The following is a 19577-nucleotide window of genomic DNA, read 5'->3' on the forward strand; positions in this document are numbered from 1 at the left end:
GTGAGGCCATTTAGGGTCCCCAGAGTATCAGTTCCTATGAGGTCAGATATTGGTCTGTCTTGTTCACTTCCAAGCCCCAAGCTTAGAGCCTGGCTTGACAAAGGTGCTCAGGAAGTACTTGTTGGAAGGGTGGATAGACAGGTGGATGGGGTACAGAAAAACAGGATAGAGTCCTGGCCTAGAGAGGTTGGCCATCTAGCAAACAGGGCCACAGAGAGTAGCAGGAGCAGTTTTACTTTCGTGTTGCTCTTAGGAACTATGTAGAAGTTTGAGAAGATTCTAGAAGGAAATTAAAAAAATTCCTCTTCCGCTAGGTTGTGTCACTTCCCTGAGCCCCTCACGTTTGAAAATCTTTATACCCTGTTTCTGGTCTGTTCACCAATGCTTGGGGAGTTTTTCTGTGAGTCACTGCGGGAATTGTCCCTCTCTTTCTGTTCCCCCTTGTCATTTCCCTCATCCAGACCCCTGTCACCTTCCGCCTGAATTCCACCAGCCTCCTGGCCCCCCTCCCTTCCTGCGGCCTCTCCTCAGCATAATCCAGGCCGCATATTGTTGCCAGATTTTGCCTCCCAAGAATTTATGTCAAAGAATCTATTTCTGATTGAAATTTGAGCCCGTGTGCATCTTTATATTCGTGGAAAGAAACTGCCAAGAAAAGTTCGGAGAAAGGAATTACCCTTTGCATACCGCGGTAGCATTTTCTCATCTTTTTGGACAAGTCGAATTGCAGAGTTTCACAGGCTCTGAATCAGCTCACGGACACCCTAGAAATACCTTCTCCGGTCCTGTTTGCACACCACCCTGTGGTCTGTGAATACTCAAACACTGATACTTTTCTAGACAAAACAGACATTTTATATAGTCATTTGGACATCTTTTCTGAGATACTAAGAACAGCAAAGGAAAGCTACCTCTTGGAATTCACTGCTCTTTCAATATCTGTGTGATGAGAACGCCCTTCCCTACCAGCTCCCAACAAACTTCAGCCCATTTGTCAGCGGAGAAACATGGGTTACCTGCCCCGGCCCTACCCCCAGGTAGTGTCATAATTTCATGCATATCATTTGCTTTTGGGAATAAAAATGAAATATTTTTATATCTTTAGAAGCAACTGTGAAACCTTTTGGTATAAAATCTTTATAAGACAGGTATCCAACCCATTTATTAATGTGTTCATTTCAGAAATTGTATTTGTTAGAGAAATTCCATCCTGAAAGAATATGGAGGAAAAATAACTGGTATATTTAAAAAAAAAAAAAATTTCCAGTCTCTCCTAGCTTCCAGAGCGTAGTGTTTAGCATTTCCCTTCCTTAACTTCCTTCTAGAAGAGAAACACTCCCTCCGTGTCATTCTGGAAGCAGGGTTGAGCTGTACTGTGTTTCAGTAAAAGAATTTTCTTTCTGGTGATACCCTTTTCATCTGCTTCAACATTATTAGTTTCTGCTGCTGGACTCGGAGGCACCCAACAACTGATTAAGTTTTGTTTGCTTTTTTTTTTTTTTTTTTTTTTTTTTTAAATCTCTCAAGATGAAGATGTTAGATACTGCTCTGATTTTGTCTCCCTCTTGCCTAAAGAGCTCAGTGGTTTTCCTGGTTCTGTTGCATAAACATGTACTGAGTGCTTGTTCTTTGGCATGTTGCAAGGCACTGGTTTTTTGGGGGTTTGGGGTTGGGTTTTTTTTTTCTTTTTGGCTACGAGGGATATAAACATGACTGTCATGTGGCCTCTTTCCTCGCAGAGCTCATAATTTAGGAAGGGAGACAGATAAGTAAATAACTCACTACAATCCTGCTTGATAAATGCCACGTTGGAGGTTTTGAACAAAGTGCCATGGGAGCGCCCGCGAGTGATTGATTCAGGGGGTGGGGGGGTGGGGAAGGGGATCAGGAAGGACCAAACAGGAGAAGTGACATTTGAGTTGAGCCTTAGGGGATGAATAGAATTTTGCCAGATGGACAAAGGGTGGGGGGTGGGGACCCTCCAGACTCATACAAAAACATGAGAGCGTGAAAGTTTGTGCCTTTGTCTGAGAAGCCGTGAGCGGTTTGTGGGGCTGAAGGAAGAGTAGGGTAGGGATGGGGGTGCCGGGAGACGAAGTGGCAGAGACCCTTGGGGCCACATTGTTGAGTTTAAAGTCGTCTGTTGCTTCTAGGGAGCTGCGAAAGTTTTATGGCAGGGAGATGTCCCGGCTAGATCTCTGTTTTAGGAGGAGAGTTCTGATCGCAGGGCACAAGGTGATTTGGGCGCAGGTGACCCAGAGCGTGGGGACATGAGGGTCTAAAGCAAGGCAGCACCCGCAGGGGGTGAAAGAAGGGCTGAGACTTGAGCACGGCCCTGAGGGAGGCCTTGGGAATGGATGAGATGGGGGGTGGCGGGGAGAGCAAAAATCATACAAGGGAGACAGGTTTGGGTGACTTGGGAATCCAGTGTTGCCACTCACCTGAAGAGTGCCTGCGCGTAGGAGAAGAGAGGCTGTGGGGTGAAAGGGTGGGTGTGATTTGGGGTATATTGGGTTTGCAGTGGAATACCCAGTTGGAGGTCCCAAACAAGAAGACCTATGTGCAAGGGGAGCCTGCAGGACAATTTCATAGGTAGAGGTGAAGCTGAAAGTCTCGAGCATGGTGATTTTCAATCAGGATGCGGGGGAGAGAAGACCTGCCTCCCTTGGATTTTGCTGTGTGGGGTTTCAGATTCTGATCCTGCCCTGCTGGGGAGGGGAGCAGCCCCCCCCCCCCCGCGCCCCATTACGAACCCACGGCCATAAGGACCCAAGAGAATGTGTCCTGTTTCACTTGTACCAGGGCAGAAAAAGTACATGGGCACCTGTTAGCTCCTGGGGTTTGGTTTGTTTTTTTTTTTTTTTAAGATTTTATTTATTTATTAGAACACATGCAGGGGGAGCTGCAGGCAGAGGGAGAAGCAGGCTCCCTGTTGAGCAAGGAGCCAGAGGTGAGACTCGCTCCCAGGACCGTGGGATCATGACCCAAGCTGAAGGCAGGTGCTTCACCGACTGAGGCCCCCAAGCTCTCTTGCTGGCTCCTGTTTGGACAGCCTGCAGCCACAGGAGCAGAGAGCATTGCCCAGAGAGAGATCAGATGGGAGGAAGAGACCATCTGAATGGAATTGCTGAGGAGCACGACTGTTTAAGGGGCAGGTGGAGGAAGAGGGCCTTGCAAATCACAGAGAAGAGACTGCCCATGGGGGAGAGTAGCCTGGAGGAAGCCAAGGGAGGAGAGGCTGGGTCATGGATAAGGGCTACTGTCAAGGGCTATGGTCGCCATGACATATGAGGACTGGACAAGGGGCAGAGCGGCAACAGGGGACATTCAGGCCATAAGGAGACCACAGGGAAGGAGGAAGAGTTTTGTAGAGCGACCGGGCAGCCTTAGACGGCAGCAGAAGTCAGGCTGGTGAGCATAGTTCCTTCTTTAGGGAAACTTGGCTGTGAACCGGAGGATTTCTAGGATGAGAAACAACGAGCGTGCGAAAATGAGAAGGCTCTGCAGGAGTGAGGATGGAGGGGATGAGGAGAGCAGATGCAGGCACGCCCCGGGATTAAGGCTGTTAGACCCAGCCCTCCAGCTTCCACCCTCTCCACTCTTATCCCGGGCCCCTGTATGGCTCACAGCCCCTGCCCCAGAGACCTCATCCACGTGTGTGTCCTTTCCCGCCCTCCCCATACCGCTAACCCTTACCCACTGTGCAAGGTTCTGTCGAGTCTCTCTACCTTCATGAGGCCTCTCCTGAGGTGGTGGAGAGACAGCGCCTTGGGTCGAGCGTGAAGGCGGGGGTTCACCTGGGTGGCTCAGTCGGTGAAGCGTCTGTCTTTGGCTCAGGTCATGATCTTATGGTCCTGGGATGGAGTCCTGCATCAGGCTCCCTGTTCAGCAGGGAGACTGCTTCTCCCTCTCCCTCTCCCTCTGACCCTCCTCCCTGCTTGTGTTCTTTTTCTCTCTGTGTCTCAAATAAGTAAAATCTTAAAAAGAAAAAAAAAAGTGCGAAAAGGTGGGTGTCATCTATAGCTCTGCCACTAAGTGTGTGACCTCCAGAAAGTCACGTGGTATCTCTTTTCGTTGGTTTTCTGGTCCGTAATACCTGCTCTGACTTACACACAGACTTATGTACCGTATGAATGAGATATGCCTCTGAAATGCCTCTGAAATCACACACAACACGGCACGATGGTGTGACACTACCATTTCCTGACTCCGTGGACTGATTTCATTCATTCAGGCCTGGTTTCCGCTGGATAAGCTAATTCCCTCAACTTTGTTTTTTCCTTCAGTGCCTGTTTCACCGAGCACGGAGGAGCAAGACAGTCCCTACCCCAGGGAGCTTCTAGTCTGGTGTGGGAGGCAGGAAATAAATAATTACATCCTATCTAATGGCTAGTTGTTGAAATGCTATAGAGAAAAATAATGCAAAAGGAGGAGGCGGGCTGAGGATTTACAGGGAAGGGTACTATTTTATTTTATTTTATTTTTTAAGATTTTATTTATTTATTTGACAGAGAGAGAGATCACAAGCAGGCGGGGATGGGGGGAAGCAGGCTCCCTGCTGAGCAGAGAGCCCCATGTGGGGTTCAATCCCAGGACCTGAGATCATGACCTGAGGTGAAGGCAGAGGCTTTAACCAACTGAGCCACCTAGGCGCCCCTATTTTATTTTATTTTTAAAGATTTATTTCTTTGAGAGAGAGAGAACGGGGCAGAGGGAGAGCGAGACTCTCAAGCAGACTCTCTGCTGAGCTCGGAGCCCGACTTGGGACTTGATCCCATGACCCTGAGATCATGATCTGAGCCTAAACCAGGAGTCAGATACTTAACTGACTGAGGCAGCCCAGAGATAAGAGTAGTCAGGGGACATCCTGAGGAGATGATACCTCAGCAGAGGAGAATAAAGTGAGGGGGCAAGGCTACGGGGCCATCTGGGGCACAGCAGATGCAAAGAACCTGAGATGAGAATGCATGCACTGTGTTCTAGAAACAGTAAGGAGGCTAGTGTGGCTTGTAGGTTCTAGTACAGGTGTTGTATTTTATGCCGACGGTGATACTAGATTGTGGAGGGTAGGAGCAGAAGCAGGAGACAGGAACGGACATGGAGTAGAAGCAATAGCATGAGAAGAAATGGTCAGACCTTAGATATATTCTGATGGGTTTGCTAATGCAATAGATGCTGGGGGTTATAAGTCAAAGTTGATGCCAAGATTTCGATCCTGAGCCAATGGGTCAGTAGTGTTCTTGAATTAAAATTGGGAAAATGGGGGGACAGAATAGGTTTTTGTGGAGGAAAATTTTCCCCCCTCTTCCTGCTCTTATTTATGCAATTTAGTGCTTCATGAGAGAGAATTTAAGTACAGATCTTCAAGATCATCTAATTCAGTGATTTCCGATAGAAAGTCATCTGCTGCAGGATTATAAAAAACACCTGCCTCCCTCTTCTCAAAGTGAGTCTTTACCTAGTAATGAAGGTGTCCTCTTCCTCCAGGGTTGGGCCAGAAAGCAGGTTGGAAATGACCTACTTCGTTTGCTTGTTCTGTGGGTGAGAAGAACAGAGCTGAAGAGGTCGTTGGAATGGCCAGGGATACGAGGCTAGCTGTGATACTCTTCTGGTTAATGAAATTATGTTGCATTTGGTTAGTTTCTGTTTTCAGTTCAATGGTAAACTCCTTGAAAGCAGGAATCATGTCTTAAAGTCATTCATATTTTCCTTCTTGCCTCAGAGAATGCTGAGTAATAACAGGTATCATTCCAAGTATTAACTTGAACATAAAACCTCACGAAAAGAAAAGTCTTCCGCAAACATTGATGCCTGTGATCTTACCTGTGCCCGCAGTTAAAGACGTATCCATTGCCAAGTTTCCCACTGGAGTTGGGGCATCAACCAGGTATATGCACCAAGGGCAGAGACAGACAAAGTTCAGCCTTGAACTTCCAAACTTGGAAACTTTCCAAACTTCCAATGCTTTGGAATCAGATAACCAAGGAGAGATGTGTTAGGGAAGAATGGTGGCGTTGGTCTACTTTGGCCAGTCACACACTGCTTACTACTGCTTTTATATGGAACTATGTGAGAGTGAGGCCAGAGCCGTTTTGTAAGTGCTTAGGGCCTTTGTGGGTCTGCCTTCCCATATGTCTGCTGGGCTCCTGTGTGTTTGATGTTAATATTAAGCAGTGCCCATGCGGCCCCGTGTTCTCTCATATGCATTAAATACGGATGTATATGTAAAGGCCATAGTTCTCATTTGTTTTTGAGATTGCTCAATCCGTTTGATTACATCTGTTCTGTTTTCTCCTTTAATCATTTGTAAAAACGAGTTCTCAATGTGGCAAGAGCCACCCGCTTGACATTCCAGCGATAACTTTGGAGGAACGATGTCCACTGTCCACGCAGGTGCAGTGTACTCATTTGAGTGGGTGGCTGCTCAGAGCTGGTGACAGACAGCACGCTGCTGAGGTCACTGTCTGAGCCTCTAACCCACTGCATTGGTCCTAGCACTTGTTTCCATACACAGCCTCCCATAGGAGTCCTATTTTGATTGCTTCCTGGCCTTTCGGCTAAGGTCAAGGGTAGGAGTCCTATTTTGAGCCAGAGTGGTGTTTGCAAGGAGATGGTAGAGTCAAAGAACACTTTGTAAACTCCCTCTTCCTTCCCCTTCTCCGATGCTTTCTTCCCCATCTTCAGAGTTAGATGAGCCTGAATCAGATTATTCTAGGGACAGATCCGGCATCTTGAAGTCTTAGATCCTTGAGGCCCTCTGGTAAAGGAAGGCCTTACAGCAGTGCCTGCCATTTTGACAAGATGGAAGCAAACTGTGCTTCTCTTTGGCACGTCTGTGTCCTTGAGTAGAGGGCAGCCCTGTGCTTAAAATCTGAATCCAAGGAAGTTCAAAGTTTTCTTCTTGCCTGGGTTTGTTTCTCAATCTGTAGCATCTTCTATAGGTTGCAGAGTGCTCGACTGAAAATGAAGTTGGTACAGCCCTTCGTGCTTAGTGTGCGCAGTGTCCCGTATGCATGGTATTTGCCCTGGCCGTGCAGTGCGTTCAGCAAGGGAACGAGACTAGTTACCATTGGTTGAATAACTTATCTTCCAAGGACCACACTGAAGGCTTTCCACACATTTCCCTCCTGGGCTCCCTCCTACCTGCCACCACCAGAAAGGAAGGAACTCCTATAACAAAAAAGCATACACTGTCAGTGCAGAGATTTTGGCCTGTTTCTCCTATATTCTGTTTTGTTCTCATTCCCTTGAATGAGAATGCCTAGCACATACTAAGTCTCGATTAAATGTTTGTTGGGTAAATGGATTATTTTATTTCCTCCCCGGCAGCCCTTGGTGGTAGGATTGGCTGTCCAGATTTGCTGGTAGGGGGTAGGGCCCGGATTTGAACCTGTGTCAACAGCTGCTCACTTTGGGTTGGGGCGGGGGATCGAGTCCCGCCAAGGGTGACTTCCGGTTCCTGCTGTCAGCTAGTAGATGTGAGGCTCACCTACATAAAAGGTTCAGCAATGGGGTAGCACTTATTTCCAGGCAACACAAGAACTGTGCAAAGTGCTAGAGGAGTCATGAGTAGGGGAGAGGTGAGTGAATCGTGCACACCGTCTGGAGCTGTGCTCACTGCATGTGCTTGCTACGTGTCACCCCCGTTGTGACCACGACTATGATAATGTCACCATCATTTTTTATGACTCCTATGAACCAGTCTCCCAAAGGAGTGACTGTTCATTTGTGGCTTGAAATGGCCAGAGACGGTTTCATGAACAAGGTGGTCATTGAGGAATGTGGGCAGGTGCGGACAGGAAGGGAAATACTGGAGATGAAAATCCTATAAACCGAGGCTGAGAATGTGTGTGTTTCCTGTTCCTTGGACAGCAAGGACGCCACTCTGCCTGGCGCAGAAGGGGTATGTGGGCTACTAGGGCGACTAAAGATTAAGACTGATAATTCAGAATTTGTTTATTATGGCATGAGTGCTACATTGTGTCTGTGAGATCGGATTTGAAACCCTGTATCTGTTTCTTTCTTACGCAACCCAACCCTCTTTAATAAGAAATGCCGTGGTCATTTTTAAATGCTGCAATCTGTGGTTGCAACATTGTATCTTGTTGAGAAATAGTATTTGTGCCTTTGGTGTCACGTAGCCTATGAGACAGATAATGAAGAGGCCACTTCTGTTTGGCCTCATGTTTATGAAATTTAAGACCCTCATTTATGATTATTGATTCAAATATATCTTGGAAGATTAGTAAAGCTATTATATGCTGCTGTAGTCTCCTTAACAGGCTGTAATTCCCGGGGGACCAGGCCTGTGCCTCATTCATCCTCAAACCTCTTCCAGCACTGAACACAGTTGCTGGCATAAACTAAGGATGCAATAAATTGTGGTTGAATTGAATTTGCAAAGCATGTGAGGCTGGCCACCTCTGCGCTTGCGGGAGTAATTTGCAGCAGAGCTATATTTTTTGACTTATGTAACGCATTTCATCTTGTTCCAGGTCCAGCCTGATGACTGGAGGGGCTAAGCGAGGAGTCCCCAACCCTTGGCTCTTTGAGGAGCCAGAGGAAACCAGAGGTTTGGGTTTTGATGAACTCCGGCAACAGCAGCAGAAAATTATCCAAGGTATTGAACACTGCAAGAGGGCAGGCCCAGAGACCTTGTCAGAATTTTACTACCTTCTCGAATGTTCCTTACCACCATTGAAGGTCACGGGGAAAGCTGTTGGTCTTCGAAAGCTCTTGGTGATATCCTGAGGCATAGACAGATGGTGTCGTCCACCAGGGAGCCCATGGAAGTAATGATTTCCACTGGGAGGGAGAGCGCTCCCAGAGCTCTGAGTCTCGTAAACCCGGGCGAATCTGATGTACGCGCCTCCCTCCCTTCACTCCATGATGGGACTCATTCTCCAAACACAACACTCCCCTCTTTTTCTTCTACAAAATAAGTCCATTTAGCTCTTACCTTCAAGTTCATCTTGTCCAGTGGCTTTTAAGCCTAATTGTTTCTTCTGCATTTTTAAATTTCACAAGTAATGCATGATTGTTATGGAAAGTTAAAACAATACAGGGATATGTAATGTGGAGCGCTTCTCTTATTGGTCCTCTAATCTCAGACTGTAAACAGATCAATATATCTGTCCTCAGGCTTTTTTCCTACACACACATACACATAGAAGCACACATACTTTTATGTCAGTGAAATCATGATATAGGGTAATGCCATAGCTTTGACATTTTTGTTTAATGTGTGTCATAGACATTTTTCACGTGCCTGTTTTTGTACATGGTTTTTGTGTATTATGGGTATGTCTTTCTTTCTAATACCTTTTCAGAACAGTTTTACTGAGATATACTTGACATGTCATAAACAGCACATACTTAAAAATGTACGATTCAAGAAGTTTTGAGAAATGTATGACACTACTTGTGTCCTGTATGTTTTGTATCAGATTTACAACTAAGTATTTCACATTTTTTATTCTCTTCTTAATGGCATTTTAAAATTTCTACTAATGATTGTTGCTAATGTGTAAAAGTACAACTGATTTGTGTATATTGATCTTGGATCATGCAGCCTTGTTAAACTCAGTAATTTGTTCAGAGCTTTTTCATAAAGTCTGTAGGACTCTCTTTTTTCTTTCTTTTTAGAGCAGTTTTCAGTACACAGGAAAATGTACTGGAAGGTTCTTTTGCATATGAGTGTCCATTTGTTCCCACACCATTTGTCGAAAAGACCGTGTTTCTCTACTGCCTTTGCCTTTGCTGCTTTGTCAGAGATCATTATGATATTTCTGTGGGTCCATTTCTGGGCAGTCTGTTCTGTTCTGTTGATCTGTTCTTTCATCTGTAGCACAGTGTCTTAAATACTGTAGCTTTAGGATAACTCTTTTTTTTCTAAGATTTTATTTATTTATTTGACAGAGAGAGAGGCAGCAAGAGAGGTAACACAAGCAAGGGGAATGGGAGAGGGAGAAGCAGGTTTCCACTGAGTGGGGGAGCCCGATGCGGATCTTGGGATCGAGCCCCACATTGGGCTCTCTGCTCAGTGGGGAGCCTGCTTTCCTCTCTCTCTCTCTGCCTGCCTCTCTACCTACTGTGATCTCTGTCTTTCAAATAAACAAATAAAATCTAAAAAAAAAAAATTGCATTCGATTTATTGCAACAAATAAAATCTAAAAAAAAATTGCGTTAGATGTATAAAGTTGGGGGGGGTTGGGTCTTTCTGTCCACATACATGGAATATCTCTCTTTTAGTTCTTTTTTTTTTTTGAAGGTTTTATTTATTTAACAGAGAGAGAAATCACAAGTAGGCAGAAGCAGGCAGAGAGAGAGGGGGAAGCAGGCTACTCGCTGAGCAGAGCGCCCAATGTGGGGCTCGATCCCATGACCCTGAGATCATGATCCGAGCTGAAGGCAGAGGCTCTAACCCACTGAGCCACCCAGGTGCCCCTTAGTTCTTTTTTGATTCCATTCACCAGTTTATAGTTTTTCTCATAGAGATCTTATACTTATTTGGTTAGATTAGACCGAAGTACTTCATTGTGAGGGATGCTGAAATAAATGGTATTGTGTTTTTAATTTCAAATTCCACCCATTCGTTGCTGGTTTATAATGAAGTGAACGACTTTCGTATATTAACTTTGTATCCTGCAACCTTGCTATAATTGCTTTTTAGTTTGAGGAGATTTTTTTCATTCTTTTGGATCTTTTCCGTTACATGATCCTATCATCTCTAAACAAAGTTTTATTTCTTTCTTCCCAGTTTGTACATATTTTTTTTGTCTTGTCTTGTCTCATCTGGTTGCATGAGCTAGAACTTCCATACAATGTTGAAAAGGAGTGTTGGGAGAGGACATCCTTTCCTTGTACCTGATCCTAGTGGAAAAGCGTCAGTTTCACACCATCAAGTGTGATGTTAGTTCTGGGAATTTCATAGGTATTCTTTATCAAGTTGAGGAAATTCTCCTTTATTCCTAGTTTACTGAGAGTTTTTAATCATGAATGAATGTTGGATTTTGTTAAGTGCTTTTTCTGCGTCTAGTGATACGATCATATGGATTTTCTTTTTTAGCCCGTGAATATGATGGATTACATTAATTGGCTTTTGAATGTTGAACGAGGCATGCATACCTAGGATAAAGCTCACTGACTGTGGTATATTATACATCATTGGATTTGATTTGCCAATTTTTTTGAGAATTCTTTTTATCTATTAGAGTGATACTGGTCTGTGTTTTTCTTTTCTTTAATGTCTTTGTCTAGTTTGGTATTAGGACAATGGTGGCCTCAGAAAGTGACTTAGGAATTATCCTCTTTGCTTCTGTTCTCTGGAAGAGATTGTAGAGAATTGGTGTTATTTCTACCTTTGCTGCTTGGTAGAATTCACCAGTGAACCCATTTGGGCCTGGTGTTTTCTGTTTTGGGAGTTTATTGTTAATTCAGTTTCTTTAATAGATACAGACCTATTCAGATTGTCAGTTTCTTCTTGTGTGAATGTTGGCAGCTTTTGTCTTTCTAGGAGTTAGGCCTTATCATGTAGGTAATCAAATTTGTGGGCATAAAGTTGTCCATAATATTTCTTTATTATCTTTTCAGTATCCATTAGAGCTGTAGTGATGTGCACGTTTTAAATTTCTGATTAGAAATTTGTGTTCTCTCTCTCTTTTTTTTAGTTAGCTTTGTTAGAAGCTTACTGATTTTATTGATCTTTCTGGTTTCATTGATTTTACTCTGTTGATTTCTTATTTAAATTTCATTGACTTACTATTTCTTCTGCTTACTTTGGATTTAATTTTCTTTTTTTTTTTTTTAAGATTTTATTTATTTGAGAGAGAGAAAGAATGAGAGAGAGAGAGCATGAGAAGGTGGAGGGTCAGAGAGAGAAGCAGACTCCCTGCTGAGCAGGGAGCCCGATGCGCAACTCAATTCCAGGACTCCAGGATCATGACCTGAGCCGAAGGCAATTGCTTACCACCCAGGTGCCCCTACTTTGCTCTTTTTTTTAAAAAAAGATTTTATTTATTTAAAGAGAGAGAGGGGCACCTGGGTGGCTGAGTTGTTAAGTGTCTGCCTTCGGCTCAGGTCATGATCTCGTGGTCCTGGGATGGAGCCCCACTTTGGGCTCCCTGGTCAGCAGGAAGCATGCTTCTCCCTCTCCCACTTCCCTTGCTTGTGTTCCCTCTCTCGCTGTGTCTTTCTCTGTCAAATAAATAAATAAAATCTTTAAAAAAAAGAGAGAGAGAGAGAGTGAGAGAGAGCACAAATGGGGAGGAGGAGAAGCTGGCTCCCGGTGAGCAGGGAGCCTGACGCGGGGCCGGATCCCAGGACCCTGGGATCATGACCTGAGCCGAAGGCAGACATTCAACAGACTGAGCCATGCAGGCGCCCCTAATTTGCTCTTTTTCTGGTTTTCTGAAGTGTGGGAAGACTCTTGATCTTAGATCTCTCTTTTTTTCCTAACATAAATATTCAGTGCTATAACTTTCCCTCTGTGTACTGCTTTTGCCAAATCTGGTGAATTTAGCTTTATTTTCATTTTCATTTACTTCAAAGTATTTGGAAAGTTCCCTTGAGATTTCTTTTTGATCATGTGTTATTTAGAAGTGTGTTGTTTAATCTCCATGTATTGGGGTGTTTTGTAGTTATCTTTCTGTTACTGATTTCTAATTTCATTCCATTGTAGTTTGGGAGCAGACATTGTATGATTTCTATTTTTAAAAAATTTGTTAATGTACGTTTTGTGGTCCAGAATGTGGATTATCTTGGGTGAATGTTCCATGTAAGCTTGAGAAGTGCATGTATTCTGCTTTTGTTGGATGACATAGTTTATAGATGTGCCTTATATCCAGTTGATTGATGGTGGAGAGTTCAACTTACTGATTTTTCTGCCTACTGGATCTATTTCTGATAGAGTGATGTTCTATCTCAACTCTAATAATGGGTTTATCTATTTCTCCTTGCAGTTCTATCAGTTTTTGCCCCATGTAGTTTGATACTCTTTTGTTTAGGCATGTACACATTAAAGATGGCTGTGTCTTCTGGGAATCAGCCCTCTTCTCTGTAGATGATGATTGTCTTTGTCCCTGATAATTACTTGCTTTGAGGTCTGCTCTGTCTGAAATTAGTATAGCTACTCCTGTTTTCTTTTGATTAGTGTTAGTACAATTTGTCTTTCTCCATCCATTTACTGTTAATCTATATGTGCCTTTATATTTAAAGTGGGGCTCTTGTAGACAATATGTAGTTGACTCTTGTTTTCTTGATCCACTCTGACATTCTTTTAATGATTGTGGTTTTACTTATTAATTTCAATTTGGATGCCTTTTATTTCTTTTTCTTGCCTTATTGCACTTGCTACAATCTCCAATACAATGTCGACAAGAAATTGTAAGAGCAGGCGTCCTTGCTTTGTTTCTAATCTTAGCCAGGGAACATTCATTTGGAAGCCAGGTGTGAATTTTTCTTTTGTTTGGTACTAGATATTTTTGTATTTCCAGAAGTTTTCTTGGGATTCGGGGGGAGGGGCGGTGCAGTTATTTGAGTATTATTTTGTCAGGTGGACCAGAACGGTGTTTTTTTTTAGGGAAGTCAGCAAACCATGATGTGTGGGCCACGTCTCATCACCACCTGTTTTTGTAACAGGCTGTAGGCTTAAAAACAGTTCTTCCATTTTTAAGTGGCTGAAAAATAGAAGATGATTTCATGACTTGTAGAAATTGTATACAATTCAAATGAACTTTTGTGGGAGCACAGCCCTGCTCACTTACTTATGTATTACCTATGGGTGCTTCCCTGCTTCAGCGTCAGAATTGAATAGCTGTACTGGGGACCCTATGAACCACAGAGTCCCAGATATTTGCTGTCTGGCCCTTCATAAGATGTTCGCCGCTCCAGCGTCGAGTGGTCTAGCCTGCTAGAGAGCTACAGGCATTCTGAGAACTCTTACGCCCCGTAAATCATGAGGTGACCTGGTTAGTGGGAATGGGAGCTATGTCCAACCCCGTCTGAGCTCAGAGGGTCATTCACTCTGGCTTTCAGATGGTTCTTTCCCTTACACATGGATCCTGGTTAACGATCACCCAACTGACACCTCAAGGTGGGCCCTGTGCAAACCTCTTTGCGCAGCCCTCTCCCCTCTGTGCTATGCCCTGTGGACTCTCCCCTCCTTGACCTATTTGGATGCTTCTCAGCGCTGGGCCCCCCATGCCAGGCAATATGTGGGGCAGCGCTAGAGCTCATCTCATTTGTTTCCCATCCCTTGGGGAGCACTCGCCTTCATTTCCTGATCCATTCCGCATCTCTCAACTGTAGTTTTATGTATTTTGCCTGTGGTTTTGTGTTTGTTTTTGTTTTTGTTTTGTTTTGTTTTTTCCAGTTGTTTCTTTTTCAGTTGTTTCAGACCAGAAGTAAATCAGATCCCTGTCAGTCCCTCTTGGCCAGAAGCAGAAGTCTAATTCTGTCTTGAACTCCTGTCCACAGTGGAATTATCTAGTAAATGAACCCCTGTGCCTCCCTTATCTCTTTAATACTGTGTACTTCTCTCGTTATTATGTCTGAAGCAAAATAAACCACATAGGGTGCTGTGCACAGCTGTTCACCTACAGTGACTCATCCTTCTGCGTTCATGTTCCTGAAAGAAGTGTCTTGCTTGCTAGTAGTAATGAATTTTCTGGCACTGTTGCTTTTTTTTGGCCCAGAAAAGCTGCTTTCCATCAGGAGAAGTATTCTCGTCACTGAGAGGGCGCTCGGTGCGGAGGCTGCTATAGGTCAGGTGCGAGAGGGTGCCGCCTGCCGTGTTTTGTGTCGGGTCTCCAAAGCAGAGAGCGTCCTTATTGTTTGCTCCATCACCTTTGGGAGTGCGTGGAGGGTGGGGACGGGATGGACGCATGAAGGAGTAGGGCACAGTTACTGGCTGTATTCAAGACATTTTCTTCTTCTCCCCTTACCTTGGTGTTCTAAAGCGCTGTATTCCTCTTCACTTTCCCAGTGAGCTGTTTTTCAAGGATACGCATGCACACTAAGAACAATGGAAGCAATCATGACGTTAAACCCCTATCTGAAGAAGCTTGGGGATGGGCTCAGGTTGCCGTGGTTTTACTTCATTGCCGGGCCCTGCACTAGAAGAAACAAGGGCCCCGAAGGGTCATGTCTAACTTCCTTTCACCCATGGAATCCATGAGCTTTTCTGTACTTCTGTTGACCCTTAGAAAACACTTTGAAAATCATCCTAAAATAACAGTTCATCGGTAGAACTTAGACTCAAGGCAATGAATGCTTTCCTTTTCTAACTTCGAAATGAAGCCTCATGACAACCAGTTGGCCAGTCTTTGGCTTCTGTGCTCCCGAAGCTGTAATTTGAGGCACCGATGGACATGAGGCAGAAGACGGGTGAGGGGCCAGCATTAACCAGATCACCTCAAAAATCCCTGAGACAGAAGAGAGAAGGGTCACTTTTTGGGTAGGACAGACCCTTGCCTCTTGAGTTGGATAGCTGACCGTGGAGGAGAGGACGTGCCCTTCCACTTTTACTCAGGGGCTCTGTACGTAGGGTTTTAATGCCATCTCTTCGTACCATGATTCCGTCGACATTCTTTCTAGATTCCAGCAGAAAGTTGGGCACTTGTTCTGGACTTCTGTGTTCTCAGGTCCCTCTGGGTCGGCGTGTGGAATAGCGGTGGGGAAGGTGGCTGGCCAGACCCGGCAAAGCTGGGCAGCTCACCTTCAAACCCCAGCAACTGTAACTTCACAGATGACCTTCTTGGAAGATACCCTTTCTCGTGGCTGTTACCTATGCCAGGATTCCTCTCCCCAAATCTTAAAACGCAAACAAAAATAGAAGCATCTGGGAGTTTTCCCAATGGAGTAATTAATTTTATCCAGTGTGTCCAGCCTTCCTCCTCTGTCCCTTACTTCCCCTTATCCAAGGAGAGTTCCTCCTTGCGTCAAATGTGAGAATTCCCATTGCTTCTTTCTGGGCCCTGGACTGACAAAGCATCAACTACTTTTCCTATCACCTAAACTCAGGAATGTCTAGTATTGCCCGCAAGCCCTCCCCCATGTCCACCGGGGAATAAAGTGCATTCTTGTGCAAGCCTAGTGGGCCCTCTGTGGTCACTCCTTGATGGAAGCATATTAATTAAGTATGCTCAGTGCCATTGCTTGGGCTCAGAACTGGGGTGAAAATACAGGAAAGGAAGACACAGCTCCAGCCATTGGGGCCCTGGTCATGTGCTTGGTCAGGGGTGGCAGCTCTTAGGAATGTCCCTTGGTTTTCTCTGCCTGTTAAAATGTTGGTAACCTTTTGCCATGGCCAGTTTCAAAAATAAGGAGGTAGGTAAAATAAGGTAACAGTCCCATTTTGCCCATCAATTGCTTCAACCATTACCAACTCCTAACCAGTCTTGTTTCATCTCTTCATCTACCCACCTCCCCACACTGTCCATCCCCTGGATTATTATTTTTCTTAAGATTTTTTTTTTAAGATTCTATTGATTTATTTGACAGACAGAGATCATAAGTAGGCAGAGAGGCAGGCAGAGAAAGAGAAGGAAGCAGGCTCCCTGCCGAGCAGAGAGCCCAATGTGGGGCTTGATCCCAGGACCCTGGGACCATGACCTGAGCTGAAGGCGGAGGCCTTAACCTACTGAGCCACCCAGGCACCACTCCCCCCAGATTATTTTTGAAGCAAATCCTAGAGGACATACCCTTTTAGCGGTGGATATTTGGGAATGTATCTCTAAAGCATATTTATAAAAGGTAAAGATTTTTTTTTTTTAAATATAACCGTAATGCCATTATCACCCTTAATAATTTAATGGGAATACCTTAAGATAATCAAATACCCAGTGTTCATATCTCCCAGATTTCCCACGATGGATTTTTTTTTTAGGTCATCCGATTCAGGATCTGAATGTGGTCTATACATTGCAACTGATTGATATGTCCCTTAAGTGTCTTTAATAGATAGGTGCTTTTGCCAACCCTCTCTTTTTCCCTTTGCAGTTTCTCTGTTGAAGAAGGAAGGTCATTCGCCCTATACTTTCCCACTATCTAGACTTGCTATTTGTAATCCCATATATTGTTTAACATATTCCTCTCCCCACATATTTTCTGTAAATTGGTAGTTAGATTTGGTGGCTTGATCAGAATTGAGTTTGTTATTTTTGGCAAGAACATGTTGTGATGATTGTCCCTCTCTGATCTAGAGCCACCAGATAGCCCTCCCACAATTACATGATGTTCAGTGAGGGGATGGTTTTTCCGAGCGTCTAAAGATAGGAAGGATCCAAACACCTAATTATTCCGAGGGGATTTTCAGAAACAATGACTGTATTAGTTTTCCGTTGCTGCTGCAATAAATTTGCACAAACCTAGGGACTTAATACGCAAGTTTATTATCTTCCTGTTCTACAGGTCACAAGTTCAATACAGCTCTTCCTGGGCCAAGATCAAGGTGTTGGCAGGGCTGGTTCCTTTCTGGAGGCTCCAGGGAAGAATTCGTTCCCTCACCTTTTCTGGCTCCTCGAGCCCCCCTGCCCACATACCTTGGCTCCCAGTCCCCTTCTTCAGTGTTCAGAGCCAGCAACTTGCATCTCCCTGACCTTCTTCAAGTCTCCCTTTCACCACAGCTGGGACAGATTCTCTGTTTTGAAGGACTCACGGTTATACTGGGCCCAGCTGGATCATCCAGAACCCTCTGCCAGCTCAGATTCTGTAGCCGGAATCACATCCGCATGGTTACTTTTGCAATGGAAAGTCTCCTAATCTCAGGTTTGAGGGGTTGGGATGTGGACATCTTCAGGGGGCCGTTACTCTGGGTAACGTGCTCATCCATCCTTAAACTAACACCATTGTAATACTGACAGGCGGTTGATAGAGTGTGGTGTGTGGCAAATGGTTATGATATCATAGTGACTGGGGTTATGTGATGGAGGGCAGATTAGGGGCAGTGAGCTACGAGCGTGCCATTAGCGTATTTTTGCACGGCTTCACATAATTGCATGGGTCTTGATTGCTTCTGTCTCTGTGAGTAGCATTTACTGTTGCTCAGTGCCACTCGGGTGACTGCACTGCATCCCCTTGGAAATGCCACCGTAAGCCTGGAGAAGCTCAGGTCATCAGTGTGATCGTTAATACATACACATCATCTCCATTACCTGGACCCTCTGTGTCTTTGCATTATGGAATGGAAACTTTATCCTAGTGAGGAGCTACCAGGTTCTTACAGAAATAAGTGGCCCAGAGTTTTCGACCCTCATTCTGTTTTGCATCAGCAAGATAACCTTTTGGTAGTCAAGTCAGGCGGTGAGCCAAGATTGAGAGAAAAGAGTGCAGGAGTATTGGTATCTCCATTCATAATCTAGGTCTCTGCCAGATAAAGCAACTTCAGGGCTTTCCTGATTCTTTTCCTAATTCTAGTTAAATTGTTTTACCTTTAAATCCACATTGACCCTTGACCCCTCATATAGACTGTGCTTGAGATGCATTTGGAGCTGTACCTCAAGGTCGGTCGTCCTATAGCAGCACTAGGTTGACGACAGATTTTTCTTGGAGGCCATCCAAAAGGTTGTTGCTCAAGCCCGAAAGGTCCTCATTATAAAGTGATTTTGCTATAAAATGGCCCCTTGGAACAATCCCTGGAGATGGCAGGTCATTTGTATAGTTAAAAATGTACATAGTGTCAAAGACATGTTACTGAGGGGTCCTTACCTCACACCATTAGTTTAAATAAATTCCAGATGAATTAACAAGTTAAGTGTAATGGCTTAATTCCATAAAAAGATGAGGGAAAAAAATAAGTAAATGTTAATGTGATCTTGGGTAAGAAAAGACCTTCGTGATTTCTGTTCTTGTAGATCTGCTTTTCCGAGACACAGCCATTTAAAAATCCCCATCAGCAAGTGAAGCTGCGAATGACTCGTTGCCCTCATCTAGCATATGGCTGGGGTAGAAAGATCCCTTATCATTAGACTCAGCCCCAGAATGTTCTTCCCCAGTGCCCCGGAACGTGAAGAGAAAAGTTCAAAGAGCTCATGGAGACTGTCCTGTGAAACACAAAAACAGAAACAAAGAGAGCAATGACACATTTTAAAGAAAGGATCTCGAATAACTTGGATTCTTTTCCCTTTAAATTTTCAAAATCTAGCAAAGTCATATGTCTTCATTTTTTAAAGCAAAAATGCTATTTTATTATATATGTTTTGTATCCATGCTTACCTATGTATCATGAACTTCTTTTAACATCAAAATGTTCATATACGATATCTTTTTTTAAAAGCTATCTAGTGTTTTACTTAGGAATATACTACATATTTTAAAACAAACCCCTGTGTTTGGGCATTAGATAGTTTCCAGTTTTTCACTACTATACATGTATGCATCTGGGGTCCAATCAGGAAAAAGAGATTTGAACAGGGGAAAATGTAACATTTCTACTAACCATAGCAGGGGAGGAGAGCAACAGGGCAGGACACTCTGCCGCTCCCGAGGGAGAGCTGGTCCACCAGGGCCCCGGGGCACTCCGCAGCCAGTGAGCTCAAGTCCCACCCGCCAAGTCCCACCCGCCACGCCAGCAGAGGGAG

The 19577-nt window shown here is 44.4% G+C and overlaps 1 protein-coding gene across 3 annotated transcripts in view; it reads left to right on the forward strand.

The window, feature by feature from the left end:
* The window catches only part of STX8 (syntaxin 8), a 243462-nt gene that overhangs the window by 37554 nt on the left and 186331 nt on the right, over positions 1-19577 (forward strand). For all 3 annotated transcript variants that reach the window (XM_059379411.1, XM_059379410.1, XM_059379409.1), the window contains exon 5: positions 8496-8620. In XM_059379411.1, coding sequence (XP_059235394.1) covers positions 8496-8620 — 125 coding nt within the window. The remainder of the gene's footprint in view (positions 1-8495; positions 8621-19577) is intronic.

This window comes from Mustela nigripes, chromosome 16 (genome assembly GCF_022355385.1).
Source record: "Mustela nigripes isolate SB6536 chromosome 16, MUSNIG.SB6536, whole genome shotgun sequence".
NCBI classification, from domain to species: domain Eukaryota; kingdom Metazoa; phylum Chordata; class Mammalia; order Carnivora; family Mustelidae; genus Mustela; species Mustela nigripes.